Here is a 27,969-nt window from a genome sequence, read left to right as displayed (position 1 = left end):
GCAAACAAGGCAATATTGCAAATAATTATAATGGGTTTCATTAAGTTATAATACTAACTTATTTTAGCAATGGTGGTTTTTATTCACAGCTGAAACGCATCAGCCCTCTTTAGAATAGGAAATGGAAAGAATAGTGATCAGCAAAGGAACAGCAAGAATATCTGTATGGTATGTAATTGCTCATAGTGGAATTGATGCAAGAAAGCTCCACTCTTCACAGTTTCCATTGGTACTGAAGTCCAACACATCTCCTTCATTTCCATTAGAGTTGCAGAGGGTCACCATTCAAAGTATTATAAACAAATCCCTGTGACCTCTCAAATTAACGTATCAACAATGTCACTCCTTGCAATACAATCTCAGCTACTTACTGACTTGGTAACTTTAACTGAGTGTCGTCCAGGCCCATCAGAATCACCTCCTGAAGCTCTTCCTGCTATGTTCCTCGCATTGTTCACAAGCTACATCCCAGGTATGTGACCTTGAACATGGATGGCTCAAAAAATAGGAATATTAATAAATAAAGAAGCCATCTGTTCAAACTAGGCAGGGTGGGAACTACACTCATTAGTGTTCACTGCAAACTGCAAACTGCCTTAGCATAACCTCCAACAATGTAAGTGTTGGGGGCTAATTGGTGGCCTGCTCAGGGTGACAGAATTTCTTTCTAGCCTGAGACCAATTTTTTTTCTTCTTCTGTATAGCATGCTGGATGGCCTGGAGGATGAGGTCTTTGCTACAGAGGATGTTATAGGTGCACAGGTTTAGTAGTCTGTCGAAGTCCTCCTCACTGTAGGTTAAATGGATTGTTTTGTAAGGCGAGTCTTTACCCAAGTTTACTTCACATCCACTCATTTCAGAAGGAGTGCGTTTCACTCCTGAAAGAAAGAAACAAAATAATACCACTGGTAAGCAAACCTTACTTCATTCAGAGTTCTGTACTGCATTTTGGTTGGAAGTGTCAACGTTTGCTAAACTGGAAACAACCAACAGCAACAAAATGATTCCACATTACTCTACCTATTCCATGCTCTCCTTGTTATGCACGACCCAATTTGCTGAGCAGTAAGAAATTCCAAAAGTACTATAGGGTTTTCTTTTCTTTTGGGCAAGACAACATTGCACTTTTAGGGTGATTTTTCCAATACTCATTTCTGCAAATCCAAGCAGCATCCCCTTGAAACTTTCATTCAGCCAGCTAAAAGTCCCAAGAAAAGTTTCTCCTGTGATAGCAACAATGCATCTTTGCAAATTCTTTTGTTGTTGTTGTTTGCATCTGTGTGCTCTTCCAAGCATGCATTCATATGCACAATTTACCCTAGCACACACATTTTTTTACATACTGCTTGGCTGGGGAACTGCTGTGCAAAATTCAGAGAATGGAATCTTGAAGGGTGACTGTGTTTGGGTTCGCATATTGTTTCAGAAAATGCAGATTACATAAATTGGCCTTTAGGAGCACACTGAATCAACTCCCCACCCCAGCCATAGGGGCAGAGGTAGAAGCCAGGGGCATTCTTTTCCCAGGCCTCTGAAAAGGGTGAAAATGTCCATAGTGAATAAATAGTGTGTGGTTTCTGCAAACAATTTTGGAAATGACACCTATAGAATCTCACCATGGCTGGGGCAAGCTTTGGAGATAATTGCAGAGCATTCCCTCCCTTTTTGAATTTCGTCCAATCTTATGCAGTATGAAGCCCTACTATATTTTGCTATTGGCAAGCCTCCTGCTTGTACAGTTTTACAGCTGCCATGTGAGCCTGTAGCTCAGAAATGTGTTACTGTCTGGGATTCATGTTTGCTTGTCTCCAATTAACAGTTTGGGGCCAAGGTGGAAGACTGCAAATCTTGGCTCCGGCATTCTTTCCATATACTCTCATTGGCCTTTTATTGGAAGGAAAGTGGAATCTTATGTTAGGTCCAACCCATTCCCACATTTACAATTTGGAGTGATGGATTCACTACACACAAATTCCAAATTATGGCTATTTAAAAATAGATTGCTTACTTGCTTCTTGTGTTATTTAGCTGCTTGGGAAAGTTGGAAGACACAGCCAGAGTCTATTACGTGTAAACAATAGCTGGCCTAGCACTTCTGTAATAAACCTCCTGCCACAAAACCTATTGGATAACTCAGGGGTCAAAGTTTGACTCTTCCCCACCCTTTCAGCTATTCCACAACCCAACTAACTAAATGCCACCACTGCTCCCAATTCTGGGACATATTCGCATAGAACATAGTAAGATGCATATAAATTATGCCAGATATATATTGGGAATGCCAATTTACTACACAGCAAGATACAAAAAAACCAATCAAGCCATTTCTACTTCTCACCCAGGGTGTACACCCTCCCCTTCCACCTCTCATCTGGATGGGGTGGGGTGGGGACAGGTTTTTAGTTATTTCAGAGACCTGCGTTCAGTGAGTGGGTGGGTGGGTGTATAAATCAGCAAACCTCTCTCCTTTCTCTCTGTGTTGCTGGCAGGGGAAAGTGGGTGTATGGAAAAAAATCCTGGTGGGTGCCAGTTTTCCCCAGAACTCCCTCCAAGTGATGCTACGTCAACATGCACCAACATTTCGGGGGGGGGGGAATGGCAGGCACCAGCGAGGGTTCCTAGTGATAGAAGCATCAAATGAATTAAACAAAAAAATTAAATGGGGGGGGGGGAGACTGAGAAGTTCAGACTAGAGATTGCTATTAAAAACGCATTAGGCAATGGACGCTGAATTTACCTGGTGCCGTGTACTCCTTGAAGGAGGCACATACTAGAGGGAAATAAATCAGAATTGGCGCTTGTGGGTTATCGTCATCTGAGAACACATAGCACTCTCTGGGATTCTTCCAGTCTTCTTCGGTTAGGTCAACTTTTGGAAAAGGAATACTTTGCTCTTCACAGTATTTGGCTGTCAAACGTATTTGCTGGAGAAGACACAAATCAACACTTTCTGTTTATCAGAATTTAAGTCAATAGTACAGCACACTGAATTAACCCATGACTGGCCACCTAGAGGGGGCTGAAATGTGGGGCGTGAATACAAAACACATACCTGTGATACAAAATACAGGCTACTGTTCTATTCTCTAAGATGCTTTGACAGCAATTGTTATAGAAAAATGATATTATTATGATTACTTTATTTATATCACACCCATCTCATAAATTTAAAATTAAAAGTGAAAATAAGTTTTTAATGTTTGAAGTTTTATTCTGTTTTTAGTGTTCTGTTGGAAGCCACCCAGAGTGCCTGGGGAAACCCAGCCAGATGGGTGGGGTACAAATATTATTATTATTATTATTATTATTATTATTATTATTATTACCAAATGTGTCCAATAGGCTTTATGTGTGTATATTACTTCTGTTAACGAGAAAGAGAACACCCAATAACAACAGCCTTTTAAATCCCAGCCCGGTGACTTTTTTACAGGGACCACACAATTCTTTTCAGAGCCAGTGGGAAAGGCACCACCACTGTGGCGCTTGATTCTTGAATAGCAAGGTGGATTCAGAGATGGAGTGAGTATACCAAACCCACACCACTATAACTCCCTGCATTAGCAAGGAAGGGACTCCACTAACTTGTCCTTATAAACCGCTTACATACATACCTGCATCATGTTCCAAAAGCTGATTTTATGACTCTCATTAAATCTACTTCCACCTCTCTTAGGTGTCATGTCTGCTTCAGCAAGCCCCCCCCCCCCCCCGGTTTGTATGTGGGATATTCAGATCCAGAGTCAGCATGGCAACTTCCCTTATAAGCACTGAAACTGCTTTAAAGTAGATCCGATAATTTGTCTACCCTGCCTAATACTCTGACAACAGTTCCCTGGGGTTCCCATTACCCCCTTAGGTAAAGGTAAAGGGACCCCTGACCATTAGGTCCAGTCGTGACCGACTCTGGGGTTGCGGCATTCATGTCGCTTTATTGGCCAAGGGAGCCGGCATTTGTCTGCAGGCAGCTTCCGGGTCATGTGGCCAGCATGACTGAGCCACTTCTGGCGAACCAGAGCAGTGCATGGAAACGCCGTTTACCTTCCCACCTATTTATCTACTTGCACTTTGACGTGCTTTCGAACTGCTAGGTTGGCAGGAGCAGGGACTGAGCAACGGGAGCTCACCCCGTCGCAGGGATTTGAACCGCCAACCTTCTGATCGGCAAGTCCTAGGCTCTGGGGTTTAACCTGATACTTAACCAGAAACGCCAAGGATGGAACCTGCTGAACTATTGTTCCTCTCCACAACAGTCTCAAAGCTTCCTGGGATGCCACCTTGCTACAGACACTGGGATGGAAAAGCCATATAGAATTCATTTCTTCTTACCTGGAAGGGTGAACTAACGTCATAATTCACTATGATGATGACATCCACATTCCTCTCTGGCTTAAGGAGTGGTGGAATACTGGTGTTAACAAAAAAGCCGATATCTATTAAGCACAGTGATTTGTCCACTGGTGTCAGCTTGTTAGGAGAAGCATCAAACACAGTATCTGAAAAAAACAAGGTTTAAGGTTTCTTATCAGCATTACCGTGAGAAAGATGATTATGTCAAAGTAACATGGCAGCAGGTATTAACATCCATCACTGGTAAGATTTACATTGTCTTTTCATAATAATTCACCTTGCTTCTACTGGGTAAACCCAGCAAACTGAGCAGGAGTTGCACAAGAGCACTCCCCTTGCTATAAAATGAAAATTACATAGGACCGTGGTTCCCAAACTCATGGACCAGTTGAAAATTGCTGAGGGTCTTGATGAATTTTCTGCTGGCTGTAGAAAACTGAGCTAGTTGTGAAGGGCCAAAACCTTTTAGGGAACCGTAGTTATTAGTTACCTCGCCATTCAATAAATTCTTTCTGTTGCAAATAGTCTTTATGAAAGTCAAGACTTTGTAGGAAGTTGTGAGTTTCCCCTTTTAAAGGACGATCAGTTAGAATATCATTAAAGATTTCACCAAGTTTTCCAGGCCCACAAGTTGGAGGCTTATAGATCGAGAAATATCCTTCATGTTCTTCACCTGAAATAAAGTATTGAGGAAGTTAATTTCTGGAAGCTTTCCCTTACCTTTCCAGAACATAACACTTCAGGTATTTTTTCACACAACCATGTTCCATTGATAAAGGCATCATCCAACTGGCACACTCTTGGAAAATGAAAACAAAAGCAAATCACTGAAGCAAATCACTGGGATCCACAACCAAAAGTTGCAGCTGTTTAGGGTTCCTGCCAGCAAGGCTATACTATAACCCCCGTTCTCAGTTTCATGATTTTCTCTTTAAACTCGCAGAGCCTTACTCAATTAAATTGTTGTGCTAGCAGAAGCCAGCAGATAATCCTTGTTCTGACAGAACCTTAGCCTTTGAGCTATGTTGAATGGAAGCTGTCAGATGCTGATGGTGCTTGCTCGTGAGTAACCAGGCAGGACTCCAACCTGTCTTTTACAGGTTTCATTGTGCAAACTATTTACAGTGCAGATCTACAAAGTTCATGTCCGTCTTAGTCACTTGCAGAATCCAGGAGTGGCCCCTTCCGGCTTCTCCCCCAACATAAGAACTTCAGCACCCCAAGCCTCCTCCTCCCCTCCTTGCGTTTCACCCCTCTGCGCAAGCTGCGCTATGGAAGTGGTGTGCATCCCTCCTGGCCAGCCTGGCGAGGTGAGGCGCTGGGGCTCTCAGCAGCATCCTCGAGCCCTTTCCTTGTTTGACTGGCCCCTTCCCTCTCTTCTCCACTGGAGGTGTGGCTTTTCCCACCCCGGAAGAGAAACTGCTCCTCAGGAGTTTTGGAGGCTCTCTGTATTCCAACAGCCCCCCTGCCTCCCTCCCCTGTTCCGATGGCAGTCCCCTGACAGAAGCCATGGTCAACATGGCTCCTGGATGCCACTGTTTTTGCCCTGGAAGGGAAGGGGAAAGAATTGAGGAATTGGGATGTGATGCAAGACTGCCAAATTGAGACTTCAAAGTTTTGTGTCCTCTGTCCTATGAACCAGCCTGGCTTGTGGCATCACAGAGGGTGGCCCATAGAAACAGTCAAAAACGTTTTTAAACATTAATTTTAAGGTTAATTATATATGTGGCAAATTTGAGGAGGGAATAAGCATGTTGGGGGAGCTGCATGCAACCCACAACTGTGCAAGCAAGAATAAAGTAGTCAGTACTGAAGCGCTTACTCTTGGCCAGGTCTTTGACCCATCGATCCCAAAATTCTTCTGTCGTTGAAGCAGTATACAGCCCATCCATAAGATTCACACAGAAGATGTTAGTCCAGATACCTGTAAGTCCAAACACACAGAAAAATCATTGTACTAGCCCAACCACCAGAATCAGTGTCTAGCATATATGAACAAGCAAATTATTTGTTTTAGCACCAAGCTATTAGTCACACTACCACAAGAGAGGCCAAATGTTGCTATATCACTGAAACACAGGAAGTAGATTCAGATTATTACTTTTTCAACCATTTTGTCAGTCTGCTGCTCTTGAAAGTAATTTGTGAGTGGCAAAGGAAAATTAACACTGTGCATTTTTGGTTTGCAATGAAAGCATGAAAGGAATTGGTTGTTCTTTCTTCCATACATTATTTGCATCCATTTGCACTGCTAACAATACATTTAAACAGCTGGAAGGAATGCAGTAAGAACATAATCACACCATGACACACTCAATTGCGGGAGTGTGGTGTCTTGGGAAACTGAGTTTGTTCTTTACACAGAGATAGAATCTTGTATAAGCTACATCATATGTCAACAATGAGGTATAACATTATTAAAAATAATATGAGAGATATGCTTGTACACTGGCATCATTTGGTTGTCATGAAGCACTGATAACATTGAAGAAAGGAGACGTGCAAGGATGTCAAAAGGCTGATAGGTTTTCTAGTTTAGCTTATGAGTAAACAGATCACCTTCCAGATAACAAATCCGGGATTCTGGGATCTTCTTCACTAGTTTTCCCATGAAGAATTCACTATCAAAATCTTCTGCACGAATGTTGACACCATATTTCTGGAACCCTACTTCATAAGGAGAGAAGTCTACCCATTCTGCAAACAAAATGGTGTACAGAAGGTTAAATGCCTCTAAACCTTATAGCTAGGTCACTAACATAAAAAGAAGCAGAAAAGAAGTAAGCAAACATTCTCAGTGGACATTCTTGGTGGAAGAACTAGCATCATCAGACAGCAAACCATTGAGTCCCATTTTTGTATCTTGATGTAAAGTCTGACCAGGGTAGTAAATGATGGTCTAAATTAAAAACAGAATAATTTGCCCTGCTCTGTATTTAAAGAACAAAAGGCCAACTAGCAGAGAGCAATAAAAGGTGTGCAAAGGAATCACCTAAGCTCACTCAAGCAAGATTTTGGATGGCAAAACACTGACAATTTTATGCAACATCTGGAATATGGGTACAGAAAACACCACCTACAAAAAAGTCAACATGGGATACAAGGTAATTTTTTCTTATTTCACATATCACCATTTGAAATTTTGAACCATTGGTTTTCATTACAATTTTTAAAGCAGTTAACATGGAAACAGGCTCAGGTTTTCAGGGAAAGAAAGCAGATTATTCCAAATCAGGGTTAAAGCCATTGAAAAGGAATCCCCTAGAAGCCAATACAAAGAGAAGTATAAATATTATTCACATTAGGACTCTAAATACCAGTTTGATATGACTGTAAGCTTTAAACTGAAAGAAAAATGCAATCCAAACTCCCAATTACAAATTAAGGAGACTCTTGTTTAATTTGACCTTCTGAAGGTCTACTCTAAGAAATGGATTCCCCTACAAAATAGAAGCAACTCAACTGCAAAGCCAAATGACATTTCTCTCTGTCTTTAAATGCTCAGAGCATTCAGCAGCAGCATCAAGGATTCCATTCAACAACAGTAAGGTTAGCATGACAACACCTACCTCTGAAATCAAAGGTGCTGACTTTGTCTTTGACATTTACAGCTGTGTAGATAGGCAAAGGGTTCTGGCCTTGATCCAAAGCCTGGCGCTGTTCTGAGAGTTTACTGTCATTAAACTAATATCAAAGTAAATGAAAAAAACAACATTGAAGCCAATATCTCATGAGCATCCAGTATCAAAGGGATGATTATGAAACCATATTGATTCCCGCCCCACCCCACTCCCTGCAATCTAATACTGACTTTACTCTCTGCAAGTATATGTGCTGTAAGCTGCCCTGAGTGGCAGGGGAAACCCAGCCAGATGGACGGGGTATGAATAGGTCTAGATAGTTATTAAATCTCACAGCAACACCTCTATTGGATCCCTTGCCTATTGTTTGGCCATTTTTTCTGAGTGAAAGGTTAATGCTGGAATAGGAAAATGAGCTTCCCACTGCCCCCCCCCCCCCCGGGAAAAGAAAAATCTGATCTAGAAATAGCAGGTCCCATTCCCTTCCTACCATATATGAATCTGGAATACCATTGGTACAAGTATTCTCTATCCGAACTTGCAGCAGCTCTCCAGGGATTTTCCAATCACCTAACTATCACCTTTCACTGGATAGGCCAAAGACTGAGTATAGCAGTTACTGCATGGAAATAATGTGATCTACCCCTGAACTATAGGTCTTCTACACACACACACACACACCATCACCATCACTTCTTCACTGATAAGATAGGGAAAGCTCAAATGCCCCAAGGAATACAACTTTCTCTCCACATTTACTTCACAGCACATGACAGTACAGATGCTTAGTTGTCGTTATGTAAGTCTTGGCCTCTTGCAGGTTCAACAAAAATTGAGCCAAGGGCATTTCACAACAATTAGATGGTCCTTGTTTGGTGCCAGCCTTTAGCAGATGAGTTTAGGGTAGCATGGGAATTGGCTTAGCTTAAAATTTCCCTCCCCACTCCAACCAAGAACATGATTTTCATGTTTAAGATGAATAGAGAAACGATCAACCCCCAGTCCGCCAATCTTTCTATCAGTTTCACTCCGTTCTTTTCTTGTAGAAATGTTTTAGGGGAAGGGGATGTTACTAGTTTCAGAATGGTTTTCCTTGTGCACAGTTCTTAAGATATGATGGGAGGCAGCAATCCAATGCACATTTACTGGGAGTAAGTCCCATTGAACTTAATGACACCTACTTCTGAGTTTATCTGTGGTTCAATCCCGTGCTGATTAAGTTAGCATAAATATAAGCACTACCTTTCAAATGATGCTTTCAATGCTCTTTTTTTATCTGAACATTTTATACTTGGGTAAAAATTATTAAAGTGCTCAAACCACTACTCAGGGAGTGCTCTGTGGTGTGCAAAGTTAATAGCACTTGCAAAACCTAAAATATTGTCAAAGGGGAAAAGATGACTCTTGCAAACAGTGTAACCTAAAGTTGTGTGAGAGCCTTTCATGGTTTTCTTTGACTGGGAAAAAACTGCCTCCATGCGCAGGGATTTGTCAACAGGTAAGCCCTTGTGACTACAGAGATCCATCAGAGCCCCTAGTGTAGGAATAACAAAACATTTAATATACATACTTTATCATGTAAGAAAGCTTCTTGAACAAGGGCCCAGAGAGCTGTAAAAGATCGAAGGTGCCCCCTTTTAACCCTCTCAACCAGCTCCTTGTGATAATACTTCAATCGATCGATGGAAATAATATCTATTTTGCTCTTCAACATGCTGCTTTTAGCTACTTTGATAGCTTCTTCCAAATTTTCATGTGACCAATCAGTATTTCTGTACAAGTCTGTCATAGTCCTAAGATAGGGAGGAGAAAAAACAGCATTTACAGAACAAGGATGATGATTTTATTTACCGTATTGGCCTCACTTTGCCCCCAAATTCCGACTGTGAAAAGTTAGAGTTTAGCTTATATTCACGACCTTACGGTATGCAGCCAGGAGCAAACAGCGCCAGGAGCATGGCAAAGCGCCGTCTGCCCCACGCATCCTCTCCCCCCAAGGCCAGGAAGGGAGAGAGGGGAAAGGCTGCTAGCAACGGAGCATGGCTCCACGCCCCCACCCCCGCCCCCCCAGTATGCAGCCAGGAGGAGCAAGGAATGGAGTGGCTTATATTTGGGAATTTTTTCTTTTTTTTCTTCCCCCCGCTCCAATTTTAAAGGTGCGGCTTATATTTGGGTGCTGCTTACATTCAGACCAAATACGGTATACCCCAGCTTTTTCCCTCCTGACAGGGATTTTTCTGCGGCCTCAAAATGTCTTCATTTCAGGGCACTGGCACTAACAGGAACTTCCTACCACCCTGGGGTGGAAGCCATGGGGACTTCCATAGTGGCAGAGGCTGATGAAGTCCAGCAAAGGGGCACCTCACCTTACCCCAGAGGGGTAAGGTGGGTGCGGTGGGTGTGGTCCACCCCGGGTGTCACCTCCGAGGGGGGTGACAAAATGCTTTGTGGAACTCAACATCTGTGAGAGACGCTGTGGCTTTGGTACATGCAGGCTTCCCGCTGCCGAAACTGTTCGCCCACCGGCTCTCCCTCAGCTGTAGGTGCCACTATGGCTGAAGCAGAATTGAAACTCAGGTTCCTTAATTTTGTATCTATTGGCCCACATCGCAAAATTTTATTGGAGTGTGAACCAAAATACACTAGTCATGGAAAATCCCACTGAGGTGTATATTTGTTCCACTGACCTTCAGCTTGTAGAATGTTAAATGGATTATGCCCAGTACAGCTGGGATTCTAATTAAATATGACACACTTTCCTAACTCCTTACCATGTTGACCCAGAAGCAGTGGTGATATATGAAATGCAATCCAAAAGGTTGAGTTTCTGGAGTGCTAGGAGATGACCATAGAATCCTGACATGGCTCTGACTCCGCCTCCTGTTGCCATAACAGCTATCACGGGGACCTGTTAAAAATATATAAGCAATGGCATCACCAAAAATATAAGTGATGACCTCAGAAACCCGAAAGATTGCATTATAAGACTCTGCTTAATGTGACCGATAATTAGATTAGAATTTCAAAATCTTGGCTTTCCAAGATCCATACAGAACAAAATACTGCTTGGAAAGCAATGAAATGCAGTAAGGTAGTGATCTGTGAATTAAAGGTTATTTTGTTTGATCCCTAGAATAAGTTATAGAATGTCCTGCTCTCTTAATCTCATTTGTCCTGTGAGGCAAATCCTGACCTTATAGAGGATGGAATGTGGAACATTGGCCAAGAACAAGGCTGGTCACAGCTAAGGTGGGATTCAGTCTCAAATCTCTCTTTTAGGGTCTCACTTTGCATGTGCAAAACTGTGCTATCCTATACGAGTGCAGAGGTTATGGAACAGGGCCCCCACTGAATTTATGGATTTATTTAAGCTGTGAAGTAGACAGTTAACGGGAATTCACACAAGACAAGAAGTTTGCGTGACATCAGAATTGTAGTTTTCAGGACCTCCCTTACAGTACATGAACCTTCACAGGTAGTCCTATGTCAAATACAAATCCATGCAAACAACAATCTGAAACATGTGAGTCAACAGATATCTTCCAAACAGATCATGGGATGCTAAGACGCACCTCGTCCTCAAACAGTCCTCGTCTCATATTAACAAGCTTATTCAAGGCATCAGCAACGATCTTCTTCCTTTTGCGAAGGAAGTCCTGCTCATCAGCACAAAGCTCATATCCCAAACGCACATCAAGATTCTGTGGACTGGAACAGAGTTACAGAGCCATGTCACTGTGGAGCAGATGACAGGTCATTTTTTACAGTAGCTGCAATTACACAAGTTTCTATCAACAACTAAGACTCATCAGTCAAATTCTGAACCAGAAAAACAAGATTCCCATTCAAGGCATGTTATTATTTATATGGAATTGCTGTGTTGCCTTGGTGGCCTCCTCTTTTCACACATCAGGTATAAATATAACCTTTAAATGGGAACTCCACCTACTTTTCACATATTATTTGTAGGCCTGAAGTGTTTAATTTGTTTAAAAAAAGATGAACCGATAAATTGGGCAGAATATTACATAGATATACACAATTTTAAATACAATTCCAAAGTCCAAATTATGGGAATAATTTTAGTGGGTCAACAAATCATGTTTGTTACAAAATACTGTGCAAGCTTTCAGGTCCTCCAGAACATTAGGCTTTGTGGTAAACAAAATGGCAGTGGGCAAGAGGAGGGAGAAGGGAGGAGGGAGAAGGAGAAGGAGAAGAAGGTTGGCTGAATCGTGGATGAAGTCTGTGCTTAGTCACTGAAGGGAAGATATGAGAGGGATTCACAGACATTCAAATGAAGTTCTATTCGGTGCTTTGTAGGGCTGCTGGTCCGGGAAGAAGGGAGTATATAATGGTTGATGCCCCATTTTTTAAAAATATAAAATATAAAATCCAGCTGTGCTCTATAAGTTACACAGAAATGAGGCCAGCAGATGTGATCCCACTCACTCACTCAGCCCCATGTTTTCAATCTTTATGTCTGTACTAAACCAGATGTATTGACAACCATTGTGTACTTGTACAGACACAGGTCTGCACTTCTCCCTGCTTCAGCTAAGAAAGCTACATATAGTGTGGGTAGAAGCAAGTCTTATGAACTTTATAATAAAGCAATTAACTGTGAGGTACAAAAGTGGGGCTTTATTTATTTTTATCTTCTTGCGCAAATTCACCCAAACACCACCATAATGTAAACTAAAATACAACCACATACATCATTACACAGAGGAGGACTTCTTGGGAAGCAGACCAGCCACCCTCAAGGAAGCAGGGGCAGCATTAGCAGAGGGAAGGAGGGAAGATTCCCAGCAAGGACTCCCGTGTGACATACTCCATTTTTAAAATAGCAACAACAAAGAAGTAGTGCTTTTTATTTCTTTTAAGAGCTTTACTTCTGTTTAGTTTTTAAAATAAATATCAGAAATATTGGTGCTCCTGAGCAAATATCGTTTTGTGGCAAGATGGGGGAGATATTCAGCATGCAAATGCAAGGCATCGGCTTTAATACAAGGAGCAACTGGGAAGATGCAAATGCACATCACACTCAAATGATGCAGTGCAATTAAGAAATGCCACATCAACCCAAGCAAGTTCACATGACATGGCACGACATGACTTTAGCTGAACCACAGCAGTTCTACAATTGTAGAGGCGCCTCCCGTCCCTTCCTCATGTCCTCAAGGTAGCCAGGACAGAGCACTTTGGAGAAAAAGCAAATATCTTACCAGTCAATTACCTTGAGGTACAACTCCAAAGCTTCACCCTGAAACGAAACAATATATGTATGAAAAGAACACAACCTGACAAATAAAATGGAAAAGCCCTGATCGTGCATGATAACGGATCACAAATGAATCACTGCAGCTATCTGTGCTAAGGAGCTGCGATTGCCCTATGTCAGTTTATGAAAGCAATTATAAAAAACAATTAAAGATGGGAGAGAAATCAAAGTTCGTTTGCATTTTAATGAGAAACTACCTAGTTTACACTTCCCAGACCAATACAAGAACCAATACAAAATAATGTATGTTTCAGGGGAAAGTATGCACACATTTGCAAATACAGCATACAAAAATGCATTATAGTAAAGAGATATGCTTGCAAAAAAAGTGTGCATAGGTCAAAACAACATACAAAATTGTGTATCTTAAAAGAGAAAATTGCACTACGTAGCTGATCAATTTTCATGCTGCAGGAATGTGGAGAACTGAATTTAAGATTGGAAAAATGAGAAATTGAAATGGACAGATTCTTCTTTGCTCTGAATTCTGTGTTTTCTTGAAACTACATGGCAGTGACTTCCTTGGAGGAGGCAGGGAATGCAAACTTATGAAGCAGCCCTTTTTTCCTATTCTCAAAGTCCGATACCAACCACAGAAAATGATTTTCTGCATTGCTGGTCTTTCTTGAGATTGTTTTGGCAGGAATGTGAAGCCAATAAACTCACATGCTAGGGCTGTCTTCAAAGAGTCAAAACACTGGAATGTGGAATCTTTTTTGTTTCTTACTTCATTTTTGTAACTTAACTCTTCTGTCTCCATACTGTCATCAGACTGATGCATAGAAAAGAGCAGGCCAAAATACACTGCTCTGCCTACCATTCAAGAAGTTGAGTCTCCTTAGTCCCTTCTTCCTACTAGGAGTAATTCTTCTCATGAGTCATGTCTAGAAGCCAGAATAAAGCTTCCATTATGCTACTCTCTATCTAGAGCAGGGGTAGGCAACCTAAGGCCTGGAGGCCAGATGTGGCCCAATCGCCTTCTAAATCCGGCCCGCGGATGGTCTGGGAATCAGCGTGTTTTTACATGAGTAGAATGTGTCCTTTTAATTAAAATGCATCTCTGGGTTATTTGTAGGGCCTGCCTGGTGTTTTTACATGAGTAGAATGAGTGCTTTTATTTAAAATGCATCTCTGGGTTATTTGTGAGGCATAGGAATTCATTCATATTTTTTTCCAAAATATAGTCCGGCCCACCACATGGTCTGAGGGACGGTGGACCAGACCATGGCTGAAAAAGGTTACTGACACCTAATCTAGAGGGAGATAGACATGCTGCCACCTGCCAGAAAACAGGGATGGAAAGCGTTCAGCTAAGCCACCCCTGGTTCCACCCACTTCTGGTACTGAAAACAAACTCCTAGGCTCAGCATGTTCCCAAAGGCAGCTTATTGTTTAATTCTAAATGAGCAAAAGTAGATACAACCACTCTGACATTTGCCCTGCCCTTGTCTAAATGAGAGTGTCACCCTACTGCAACATATCACCCTTTTTTAAAAAAATGAAGATGTCTTCTTACAGTTTGGAAAGTGATGTGGAAACACATTGGAAAAGGAATAGAAAGGTTGTTTCGAAGAGCTCTTATAAAACAGAAGCAACACTTGCCTCTAGCACAGGTAGAGTTACTTTGACTTGTTGTCCCACTGGAAGCAATTTCAAAGGCAGAATTAAAGCATGGCCTGAATCGTTCTTCTCCTCACATGAAATACTCTGGGGAAGAAAGGAAAACATACTGTATAGTTTTTACCCAAAGGTACAAGACGTAGAAACTACATTGAAAAATGAAGGTCTCAGTTAAGAAGCAGTCACTGATTTCATGTCACGTTATGTTTAACCTGCCTCTCAGCCATAAAATGGGCCTTAGAATGAGTGAAGGGAAGCTATGTGTTAATGCAGGGACCACCTTAGGGTTAGCATCCAGCCTAAAGAGAGCTGAGCAGCCATCTCTTTGAACCAGAGGCATTGTCCCAGATTTCCCTTCGTACTGTCCTCTTATTGTTCACTAAAATATCCTCAACAATGGTTTTGACAAAGTCAAAAGTAAGACCATTGCTGGATCATGATGAAGTGCTTTTCAATATAGCACACAACTATTACAAATGTATTTATTTGATTTAACTATCCTATTTGACTTTCATAATGGGTTGAATTACTAGATCAAGGCAGAGCACTTTATCATTCTTTGGCTACTGTGCTAATTAGGACAGGTTTGCTAGTTAGACATGCAACAAGTAGAATAACTGGAGATCTCAACATCAATACATTTTGGATTTTCAGGAACTATGGATAGTATCCAACTGTACCACCAGCACAAGAATAATTGCTAGGGCAATGGAACTTCCCCCTCATCTCCTATCCATGCATGACACACACACCTAAAATCTGCTCCAGAGGGTTCGGGGAACGCCCAAAACAGATTTAGGGGGCACATGGCGGGGAGGGGAGGGAGGAAATGTCCCATTGCACGAGTAGAAATTCTTGTGCTGGCAGAAATATTTATTTTCAGTACAGTAGAACCTTGTTACATACCACCCTCCTTACAAATCCTTCGGGTTATGAGCTCCGCTAACCCGGAAGTAGATGCCCCTTGTTGCGAACTTTGCCCTGGGATGCGAGCGGAAGTCGCATACGGGTGATGTGGCAGCAGCGAGGGGTGGGGTGCCATTAGCAAAAGCGTGCCTCATGTTACGAGTGGTTTCCGGTTACAAACAGACCTCTGGAATGGATTAAGTTCATAACCGGAGGTACCACTGTACAACATTTCAGGATTCTTTAGCCTCAGGCATATGCTCCTGTAATTGCTGAGTACTCCTTGTACTTTTCTAATACTACCTGTGGGTACAGGATAAAAGTCAGTGGCTTTTACCTGAATGTTGGCTTTCAGCACTGGCCCCCAGCTCTTTATGCAATGAAAGCAGAAGGAATCTACATCTTCGGACGTCTTCTGTGTCCCTTCATAAGACTCTCGCATGGTAAGCACAACATTTTTCTTGGCTAAAAAAATTAATACTTTAATCATAAGTTACACATTTTTGTTCACAGACAGTTTTTAATTAACCAGTTAAACTCTGTTTAGCATAGTTCTATACAATCCTGATCTGCAGCGCTCTCTCTCTCTATGTATATTTTACTGTTCCTTTGCATGTGTGAGAGCAGCTAACTGCATATTTGTATGAAACTTTCATTTAAGCTTAGTGAGGCTACGTCAAAAGCCTTGCTATATTCCACATACATTATACATAAACTATACATACTCAATATGAGTAACATCCACAAATAACGGGTTATCTTTATTTTATTTTATTTTATTTTATTTTGGTCTGCTAAACTTCATACTTTGCCTATTAAGAAAATTAAATTGGCCTGGGTTAAAATTCAAGCAAATATTCAAAATCCACCAAAAATGTAACAGTCACCACTCATGATCTGAATATTAAATTTAAAATCTCACTTTTACCTCACAACTTTAGCTCTTTGTTAGCATTTCAAATCAGCTATGAAGTAGTGCAAATTTCTCCTAATATATATGTGTTTTGTGCAATTTTGCCTAATATACACATTTCTGAAGAGCAATTTTCCCTAATAAAATGCATTTTGTATGTTATTCCCAGGAATATATGCATTTTTATTCACACTACACCCCCGCATATACATTTCTTTACATATTAAATGGGTAGAGAACCACACTGCAAAATTTGGAGAAGTGAAAATCTTGATACATTTATCATCCTATTGTATTATATGCAATTTATGATGCCATAACACATTTGTTGGTTTTTAGGGTATCATAATACTCTTTGTTTCTTTTCTCTCTCTTTTTTCTTTTGTAAGATACTAATATGGCTACCCCTCTGGAAATAATTGCTTACTAAGCATCCACCTCTTGTCCGTTCTCTCTTACAAATCCTCCCCCTCAAGAAACATGAGTTTAGAAACCCATATTTTAGCTCCACCTTTTATGCAGATATCTGAACCTTCAGAAAATATGAGGCAAGCATTCAACATCAAAATTTGCAGATAGAGGAGGATATTGAGGAGACAATTCATTGCATCTCTAAACTTGACCTAGTTAGGGGTGGTTTTTGTGTGTTTTTTTGCTATTTCTCTCGTGAAAATTATGTAAAGTAGATTTAAAAAGTAGGCCTGTCAGTTAATTCAGGGATTGCTGGACTACAGTGATCATCCCTGACCTTTGCCCATGATGGCTGATGCTGATGGGAGCTGGAGCCCTCAACTTCGAGAGAAGCAAGTTGGTACCCTAAACTTAGTTAAAGAGATCTCAGCGAATTCATAAATTTAGATTTCATCAGTTACATGAGTTTGCATAAAACTAAAACAATAATTTTGAAGAGAAAAGCATACATATGGCAAATTTAATGAGTCAAAGCTGCAGTCTTAGAAGAGGAATTCCCTCCAGTGTGATTAATGGATTAAGAAGCTATTTAACTGACTAAAAGGCAACAGTCATTAGACAGTCGCCAATTAGGCAGCAGGTTTATTATTTTTTAATATAAGTACTTAGAAATACTTTAAAGTAGTTGAATATTTATAGCTACTACTCTTCTAAGATAGCATCTGCCTTCTGCCGTATTTATCTTCTAAATAAACTTACAGCTTACATCACTTAAAATTACAATCTCAACATCAGTTAAAAAAATAATACAGTCAATTAAATGTTGCAGCCCTAGTAAACAATATATATTTAATAACATATATTAGTGGTAAAACACTAGCTGGCTACGTGCCTAAGAGAGAGAGGCCAACCTTTCAAAAGCTTCTCATTCTCTTCTTTCTTCACCTTTACTTCCAAGATGGAAAGTTCACGAGCCTATGAAAACAAGGGCACAGAGTAATAATGTTGATGCCTGAGTGCTTGGAGGAAAATGCAAAGTATTTCTACAATCAAAGCCATCTGTTTATTTCATCCAAGCAATTTGTTTAAGTAATATGATTGCCAGTTATTTAATTGCACCATTCTTGCCATTCTCTGATTTCTCTCTCTCTATTTGCTAGCACTTCATAGAATCCCAAAAGGTGATATTCAGTGTTTGTCATATTCAGAAAAGATCCACTGAAATCAATGGACAAGTAATTTATGTCCACTGCTTGACCCCCCTAGACTTTCAGTATTTTCCAGGAGGGGTTCCAACACACGCTGGAAATGTATGCTGAAGCACTCTATTGCCCTAGCATGACAAATCCACTTTTTTATTTAAAAAGAAAATGCTTTTTGTGGTTAGGAAAGTGACAGGGGGGAAATGATTAACAGGGAGACATATGAACGTAAGGGTAAAGGTAAAGGGAGCCCTGACCATTAGGTCCAGTCATGGCCAACTCTGGGGTTGCGGCGCTCATCTCGCTTTATTGGCTGAGGGAGCTGGTGTACAACTTCTGGGTCATGTGGCCAGCATGACTAAGCTGTTTCTGGCGAACCAGAGCAGCGCATGGAAACTCCGTTTACCTTCCCACCTATTTATCTACTTGCACTTTGATATGCTTTCGAACTGCTAGGTTGGCAGGAGCAGGGACCGAGCAACGGGAGCTCACTCCGTCACGGGGATTCGAACCACCGACCTTCTGATCGGCAAGTCCTAGCTCTATGGTTTAACCCGCAGTGCCACCCGCATCCCTCTTGACATATGAACACTATGCAGCAAATAAGGACAAATGCTCTTTATCATTTAATCTCCACATAAACAAATCAAAGCAAGAGCTCAATAATGACCAGGCATAGTCTAATCTTTATGTAAGCCTTGTGCAAGGAAATCGCAATGAATGCTCAGTAAAAAGGTCACCTGGAGGAGCCTTCAGTGTGTCTACCCTGAATATGACTTCATTTATTCATCCACCCATCCCTTTAATAAAAATATTTCTATACTGCTAAAAATACTTATAAAAAGTATCAGAGCAGTTTACAACAGTTGTACATAAAACCACACAATAAAAGCCATATAAATATTTTAAAATCAGAGATCAGCTTACTATTATGGAAAGATGTACTCTCAATTGCTTGCATAATCCTGAAGGAATTAGATACTACCAAGAGTGTCATCTTTCCTAAAGAGTTAGCATCTCCAACAAGATGGAATAAATAATTATGAATCAAGATAACTTTCAATACAAAGAAATCTTACCACTAAAACACCATTGGAAGTCAGTTGCTCGAGAGGTCCTGAACTGGAAGGTAGAGAGGAGGGGAAAGGGTGATTAAATCTGAGCCTGGTAAAGTCGTTGATATTTAATAAAGTAACATTTTGGAAATGACTGACAAAGAGCAATAGTTTTCAAGGTACTTAATACAGCGGTACCTCCGTTTTCAAACATAATCTGAAAACCAAAAACTCAATAGTGAACAGCTAGGCCTCAGGATCTTGCACTCAGCAGAAGCTGTGTGGCATGTTCAACTTCCAAGGTGTGTTTGAAAACCAAAGCATTTACTTCTGGGTTTATGGCATTCAAAAACCGAAATGTTCGTCAACGGAGACATTTGAAAACTGAGGTACCACTGTACATGGAAGTCTGACCACATAGCTGCTGGAATCCTACCCTACAAACCAGAAATGAAATAGGCAAATCACAAAGTGCTCTTGTACTATAATATGGAGAAGTTGGGGAGAATTGCTATTTATTTAGTAACTTGCATTCTATTTTTTTATGTGGCAAATTCAAAGTAGTTGATTTAATGCAATACATAAAAAAGAGCAATGGGGAGAGGCATTCCACAAATCAGGTGGAGTACTGAAAAGGCCATATTGGTTAAAGATGCTGCTATAGCAAAGGAGAATATTGGTTCATCAGAGGTGGTATCTTGACACTATATGTGACCAATTACACAAAAATGCAAGGATATACCTTTCCTATTTTTGATGTATTGTCATGAATGATAAAGAAAGAAAGGTAGTTCATTATTCTCAATATAATATAGAACTACTACCCAAATATGGCAGCATAAACAAGACCAGAATATTAAGATTCAAATGTAGACAAAACAGAAAGAAGGAATAGTGGTGGAGACATATTAAAACCACGAGATTAGCAGAAACACACTAGATAACAAAAGAAAAGTAGGAATTTCCAAAAATATACTATTTTTAGAATCCTTTTCTTGCATCTAACAAACCACTTACGTTTCTGCCAACTTGAATTCCACTTCCAGAGATTCATAAGCATGAGGACAATCTTCTTTCTGATAACACAAAAAACAATTACTAATGCTCATTTATCTACTCAGTGCAGTAGTCTCAGTCATTAAGGACATAATTGACACTTGTCACTGAACTCCCAAACCCTTCAATCTGGCAAAATCTAACTAAGCACACCTGGAATCCAGGCAATGGAGGTGGGGGAAGAATTTAGACTGGGGAAGTAGGGCAGATGGAAGGGATGAGGTGTCACTCCCTAGTGAAATTAGTAGCTCTGCACAGCTGTTCTGAAGCAAGGGGAAAGAACATCCACATCATATTATTTATTACTGCTAGTGTTACCAAAAGTTGTTTGGGTTCCCTCAACATTTCTGCAACTGCCTGAGAAAGAACCTCCAAATTCACTTCTGTTTTTACTTGGACAAAACCCAGTTAAGTAATTCTCTAAGGAAGTGATTCTCAAGCAGTCAGCCAAGACCTAGGAGTGGGCCATGGGACACCCAAGACATCCTCACCTGTCTGCGCTGCTTGCTAGCTATTCCATGGTTTTTCAGCTCTCTGCATGTTTAGTTAGTTAGTTAGTTAGTTAGTTAGTTAGTTAGTTTCGTAAATGTGTAGACAATACATTAACTTTTTGTCCTTACCTCTGGTTTTAAGGAAAATAGCTCAAGAGCTGTTATGCCAGGCCGGACTTTTTCCAAATCGAAAAAGATAACAAAAAGTACATCATCTTTGTCGGTTAGATTGGCACTACAGACTTCCAGCTGTAATATATTCTAGGAACAGAAGAGAAGGAAAGTTAGAATTGTATAGGGATAGAGTAGAAATTCCGTTCAGGTGTCCTTTAAAACAGAATCTATCAAATTAGCACATTTCGAAACAATATTCAAACCCAAACACAGCTATCCTTTGAAATTTGCACTCACCTGAATTTTACCATACAGTTTGCCAACCAATAAATGTTTGCAAAAATGCATATATTAGGGGGATGTCTGCGTGAAAATGAATATCTGGTGAAGATAACTGACAAGAATGCATTATATTAGAGGAAATTGCTTGCAAAAAATATGTACGTTAGTAAAAACAGCATATATAGCTGTATTTAATGGAAGAAATTAGCACTAAAATGCTGGTGAATTTTCATGAGCATTTTTTTTTAAAGAAAGTTTGCAAATTGCTGCAAAATGTGGACAACTGAATTTTAGATTATCATTTTTCCAAAGTGAGAGAACCAAAATTGATGCACCCTTCCATCCCAAATCACACATGGCGACGCTGACCCCCAACATCCATACATCAAGCAACATCTGAAAGTACTTACATATTTCATATATTTACATCTTTATAATTCCACCTTACTATCCCATCACTTAGGGACCTCTAAGGCAGCTAGTATGTTGTTTAAAAAGCAAAAATTTAAATAATAATCATCTGAATTCGGTAAGAAATACAAGTGTAGATATAACAATAAGAACAGAACCAGCATTAAAAAGGAGGGAGAAATTCAATCATCATTAATGCCAAAGATATACAGAACACCAGTTTTCATTGGAAATCTAAACACCATTAGGGAAGTCAGAAAATTCATTCCCCATGCTAGAGAGCTCCACAGTCTTGGCAGGAAAGCCAAACCTGGTACTCTCCAAATGTTTTGGACTACAGCTCCCATCAGCTTGAACATTATATGGCTGTGCTTGCTGGGGCTGAAAGGAGTTGTGGTCAAAAATACCTGTAATGCCATATGCATTATGGGATCTAGGAGTCTTGGTTGACCACAAACTTGAAATGAGCCAACAGTGTGACGCGGCAGCTAAAAAAGCCAATGCAATTCTGGGCTGCATCAATAGGAGTATAGCATCTAGATCAAGGGAAGTAATAGTGCCACTGTATTCTGCTCTGGTCAGACCTCACCTGGAGTACTGTGTCCAGTTCTGGGCACCACAGTTCAAGAAGGACACTGACAAACTGGAACGTGTCCAGAGGAGGGCAACCAAAATGGTCAAAGGCTGGAAACGATGCCTTATGAGGAATGGCTAAGGGAGCTGGGCATGTTTAGCCTGGAGAAGAGGAGGTTAAGGGGTGATATGATAGCCCTGTTCAAATATATAAAAGGATGTCACATAGAGGAGGGAGAAAGGTTGTTTTCTGCTGCTCCAGAGAAGCGGACACGGAGCAATGGATCCAAACTACAAGAAAGAAGATTCCACCTAAACATTAGGAAGAACTTCCTGACAGTAAGAGCTGTTTGACAGTGGAATTTGCTGCCAAGGAGTGTGGTGGAGTCTCCTTCTTTGGAGGTCTTTAAGCAGAGGCTTGACAACCATATGTCAGGAGTGCTCTGATGGTGTTTCCTGCTTGGCAGGGGGTTGGACTCAATGGCCCTTGTGGTCTCTTCCAACTCTATGATTCTATGATTCTATGCTCACCAATCAGACTCTTCTGGTTGTGGAACCCTGAGAAGAGCCTGCATCAAAGGCCTGAGAGATCAGGTAGCATCACAGTAGGTGGTGAATTCCTGGCCCTAAACCATTTAAGACTTCAAAAAGCATAAGTAATCAGGACTTTGATTTGGTCTTGGACACAGACAGGGAACTACTGGAACAGCATTACAGTGATACTTCGGGTTAAGAACTTAATTCATTCTGGAGGTCCGTTCTTAACCTGAAACTGTTCTTAACCTGAAGCACCACTTTAGCTAATGGGGCCTGCTGCTGCCACCGCGCTGCCACTATGCGATTTCTGTTCTCATCCTGAAGCAAAGTTCTTAACCCGAGGTATTATTTCTGGGTTAGTAGAGTCTGTAGCCTGAAGTGTGTGTAACCCGAGGTACCACTGTAATCTGAAAAACTGGCTGCAGTCAAAACCAGCAGCAGCAACTGAAGTTTCCAATCCCTCAACCTGGGGACTCAACCTGGGACACTGAGCATGAAAGAGAGATGCTCCACCACTGAGCAACAGAGAGACAGAAGAAGCGTATCCACTGCAGAATCTCTGAATGTGTACAAAAGGCTGCCACACCTAACTGTTACCAGATTCTGGGAGGATTTAAAGGGTTGGATTACAGGTATAGGCAAGCCTGGAGGATAGCTTTAGTGGGAAAGCTCCCATATGAATTGAAAGTTATGGGACCAGCATGATTAGCTGGTGAGAGAGTGCTGTAAATTTAGCATCTTTGTTGATGACAAAACTAATCTCCGCCTTCCCATTAAATGAGGGTTGAAGTAAACTGCTCTATTGGTAGATTCAATACTAGTTGGTATGTATTTTGACTTGCACATACCAGCTAAGGGCATTCTTATATAATTATTAACAATAATTAGTATTGTTGTTCAGGGAAGTTTTTAATATGTAACACTGTACTGTTTTTAACACTTGATTGGGAGCCTCCCAGAGTGGCTGGGGAAACTCAGCCAGATGGGCGGGGTATAAATAATAAATTATTATTATTATTATTATGACACTTGGGACCAAAGTGTCTAATGACTAGGGAGGGCGGATTTAATTTTGTTTCAGGAAAGCTAATACTCCCGGGGGGGCGATTTAATCCCCCCTTCCTCCATTTAGGGTGGCCACTTATGCATTGTCCAAAATGTACTCAATCCAGATAAGACTGAGACACTGTTAGTTCCCTAGACCAGATGAGTGGGAGATTGCCTGCTCTTGATGCAGTTACACTTCCTCTGAAGGAACAGGCTTGAAGCTTGGGGGTATTCCTGGATCCTTTGATGTCTCTCGAGGCTCATGTGACCTCAGTGACTCGGAGTGCCTTTTATCAGCTTTGGCTGGTAGCCCACATATGCCTCTGTCTGGACAGGGATAGCCTAACTACTGCTGTCTATGCTCTGGTAACCTCAAGGTTAGATTACTGCAATGCATTATATGTAGGGCTGCTTCTGAAGATGGTTCGGAAACTTCAGCTAGTGCAGAATTCAGCGGCCAGGTTGCTCACTGGAGCAAGACAGTTTGAGCATATTACACTGATCCTGGTGTGATTGGACTGGCTACTGGTTAGTTTGTGGGCCCAATTCAAAGTGCTGTTTTTGACCTATAAAGCCTTAAACGACTCTGGACTGCAATACCTCAAGAACGGCCTCTTTCCATATAAACCTACCAAGACCCTGAGATCATCTTTGTGTGCCTCTTCCTCAAGAGGTCCAGAGGGTGGCAACACGAGAACGGGCCTTCTCTGCAGTGGCTCCCCATCTGTAGAATGCTCTCCCCAGGGAAATTTGCCTGGCACCTTCATTATACACCTTTAGGCGTCAGGCAAAAACATTGCTTTTTCACCAGGCCTTTGGTTGATTTGTGGGGGGTAATGGGTTGCTGTTGTTATTTTGATTATTTACTTTGTGGTTTTATATTTTGATTTTATTCTGTGAACCACCCTGAGACCTCCAGGTATAGGGTGGTATATAAATTCAATAAATAATAATAATACCGCCAAAAAAGAAGGCAAAAGAGGACACTGACTTCCATAAATTTTGCATGTGGTGATTCATATGTATAATTGCAAATTTATATATAATTACTATAATTTAAATTTAAAAAACAGTACATGAAAGACTTGACAGCAGGTGAGCTGTGTGGCTACTTAGTCTGCTGACCAGGTGTTTGCAACTTCAAGGCCCCTGGTCTCCCTTTTCTTGGTGTCCTTTATCTTTTTCTTCCTTAAAAGAAAGGACCCCTTCAAAATAGTCCTCTGTAAAAGTAGAGCACATGGGAACCACTTGACCACCATTCCTGCTTGGATCCCAGTAATTATCAGGCCTGCCCTCAGCCGATGCTAATAGTACCTTTAAGCCCTGCATATGAAATGTGATTTACCTTGCTTGGCCCTAAGCACAAACTAAGCACAAAACTACCTGCATACAGGCATTTTTGTCACAGAAGCACCCCTGCATTAGAGGCAACAACTTCATTTTTCCTGAATGTTCCTAAATCAGACTTGTTTGGAAAAGCCATTTATTTTATCTTATTGCAATAATGTTTTATGTCTTTATCTGCCCAGCAGGTTTTCCAAACAAGCGATGGCATGTTGAATAGCTTACCTTACCTTGATCTCAGTTTGGATTCTAAAATAGAATGTCTCATTCCAGACTGGTTTATCAGAGTTCTTCATAGTTCGGGTTCTAAATTTCTCAGGCGACGCTGTCGGCAGATGCAAGGTCACGTAGCAATTAGATGGAAACACTGCAGCAAAGAATGGAAAAAGCTTTTTAACAGTTGTGATTGTATATTCAACTGTGTCTTAAGCCTTAGGGGCAAATATGGGGATGCCACATCACTTTGTATATGACAAACTGTGGGAGGGGCATCTATTTCTGAATATATTTTTGCAGTGGTGGTCTGAGCTGGAATATATATGTGATATAAGGAACAGAGAAATTTGGTGGTGGTGGTGAAGCCTCTGGCACCAACTAGATGACCTAATGTGACGTTTTAGAACATAAATCAATATTCTTGCAGTTATAACACCTAGTACTACTCTTATCGATATTGGTACATAATGTGGGTGGCGCTGTGGTCTAAACCACTGCGCCTCTTGGGCTTGCCAATCAGAAGGTTGGCGGTTTGAATCTGCATGACGTGGTGAGCTCCTGTTGCTCTGTCCCAGCTCCTGCCATCCTAACAGTTGAAAAGCACGTCAGTGCAAGTAGATAAATAGGTATTTCTGTGGCAGGAAGGTAAACGGTGTTTCCATGCGCTCTGGTTTCCGTCACAGTGTTCCCTTGCACCAGAAGCGGTTTAGTCATGCTGGCCACATGACCTGGAAAGCTGTCTGTGGACAAACACCGGCTCCCTCAGCCTGAAAGTGAGATGAGTGCCACACCCCATAGTCGCCAGGGGTCCTTTACCTTTGCATTACATAATATCGCTGTTCAAATTGTTGCAGCTGAAAGCAATGTCTAGTGTTAGGAGGCCTCTTTCTCACACCTGCAGCATTGTGCAAAATGCACAGGCTGCACTGTGCAAACTAATGAACAAGACCAAAAAACTGGGTCCTTTTGACTGAACCATCACCAGTTCCAAGCAAGTGCAACAATGAGGGGGGAAAAGACCACTGTGCCATCAGCAGCAGAAAATATATTGAGAGAGAGGCATAGAACAGCAGAGTGCATTTCAGGGAACGGGAAATGTTACATTTCTGAAACAGAACTATATATTTCTCACTCATGATACCATTCATGATACCATCCTGAATAACCCTTGAAAAAGTAAGTCCTATTTACTTTGATGGTAAATTTTCAAGTAAGCATACCTAGAATTACTTAAGGGGATAAACTGAATCATGATAATTAAGAAAAGTGAGCTGAGTGTGTGAAAAATTCCCTTACCTCCAGTGGTTACAGGAATCCAGCATTTAGGGGTGAGAGACTATTTCTTGGGAAAAGCGTCCCACTGGCAGTGCCTATGAAAGTTTATAGGGGTGCAGGATCATACCATGGGAAAGAGGCTCTTACAAGATTGGATATATGCATGGATGTGAATTCTGTTCCACCTAAAACACTGGGGACATGTTCAGTAATGTTTAAGAACTGGATACCAATTCTCTTAGTCACCATGAAAACTCTTTCAGATCTTTTATTATTTAATCCAGTCCAAGATTCCTTATTCTCTATTGCTATTTTATCCAATAATCTTGCTGCACAGTTGAGCCCAGTGGTGCAATGAAGGATGCACAAAACTTACATGAAATTCCTGAGGGGATGATATTGGCTTTTATAATTCTGACAGACACCATGGAAACTGGAAACAGTTGTTTCTGCAATGGAAGAAAAGCCAGTGAACTTCACATGAATAAAAAATTAGTAAGAATTCTGAATTTATTCCCACATGACAGAGATCACCCAAAGCCACAAACATTGCCCATCGTGCCCCGCCAAAGCATCTGCTTCTCCCTTTCTCATCCCATTCCCATTTCCCTAACACTGCTGGGCACTTCCCTTGGAAACCTTAGAAACTTCTGCTTAGTGAGCAGATGATGAGTAATGGTGAACAAACTTCCCTTAAAGGCAGATGTGATCTTGCCAACCACTGCAATGCAGAGCCACAAGGAAGTGCTGGATGTTGTTAAGTGTTCAGGCCCAAGAGAATGCAGGCCGTAGATGAGAAGGCTAGATCAGTAGTCTGGAAGCACAGAGGTCCACTCTGCTGATCAGTCTCAGTGATATGTGACTCAGACAGAGAGAAGGAAGTATATTAGAAACGTTTGGGATATTGGGTGGGTCCTGTGGTGCCACCTGACCAAGAGTGTTCTGGGCTGTTAGAGTGTCCCAGTTGGCTCTGACTGGAGTTCCCTCCCAAAAAAAACGAATAGCCCTACTTGATTAAGGCAGAAACATGACAAGGGTGAGCCTAGGACACATACCTTGCTTGAAAAAAATGTGCTCTCTAGAATATTAGCCAAAATCCTTTGTATGTAACACCAATGTCTCAGCAGACAAGTCAAAGTGAAATAGTTTATCTCATTATGTCCCTTATGAATGCCTCCATGTTGTCTCTGCATGAACAGAGAGCGAGTTTGCCTGTCAATGGCTTCAAGGCTTGAGATGAGAGTGGGCTCAGGGCCATTGTCAGTGGCTGGCATAGTAAGGCACCCACTAAGGGGGGGAAC

General features: G+C 41.2%; 2 protein-coding genes across 2 annotated transcripts in view; both read right to left on the bottom strand.

The window, feature by feature from the left end:
- Positions 1-27,969, bottom strand: part of LOC309340994 (cytosolic phospholipase A2 delta-like) — a 272,520-nt gene that overhangs the window by 181,214 nt on the left and 63,337 nt on the right. The window lies entirely within an intron of this gene.
- LOC309328731 (cytosolic phospholipase A2 beta-like) lies at positions 59-27,969 on the bottom strand. The gene is made up of 20 exons (XM_081839030.1): positions 27,724-27,969; positions 27,045-27,117; positions 25,408-25,544; positions 20,999-21,130; positions 20,340-20,398; positions 19,347-19,389; positions 17,977-18,040; positions 16,079-16,206; positions 14,800-14,922; positions 13,160-13,257; positions 11,504-11,639; positions 10,703-10,839; positions 9,502-9,724; positions 7,920-8,034; positions 6,910-7,047; positions 6,173-6,274; positions 4,841-5,023; positions 4,330-4,496; positions 2,738-2,924; positions 59-878 (listed from the first exon to the last, which is right to left on the bottom strand). The coding sequence occupies exons 1-20, from the start codon at positions 27,940-27,942 to the stop codon at positions 631-633; spliced, it is 2,712 nt and encodes a 903-aa protein (XP_081695156.1). The 5' UTR covers positions 27,943-27,969; the 3' UTR covers positions 59-630.

Source organism: Podarcis erhardii (genome assembly GCF_964252035.2).
Source record: "Podarcis erhardii genome assembly, chromosome: 1".
NCBI classification, from domain to species: domain Eukaryota; kingdom Metazoa; phylum Chordata; class Lepidosauria; order Squamata; family Lacertidae; genus Podarcis; species Podarcis erhardii.
Note: the sequence above shows the minus strand (reverse complement) of the source record. Positions and strands in the feature narration are given on the sequence as shown.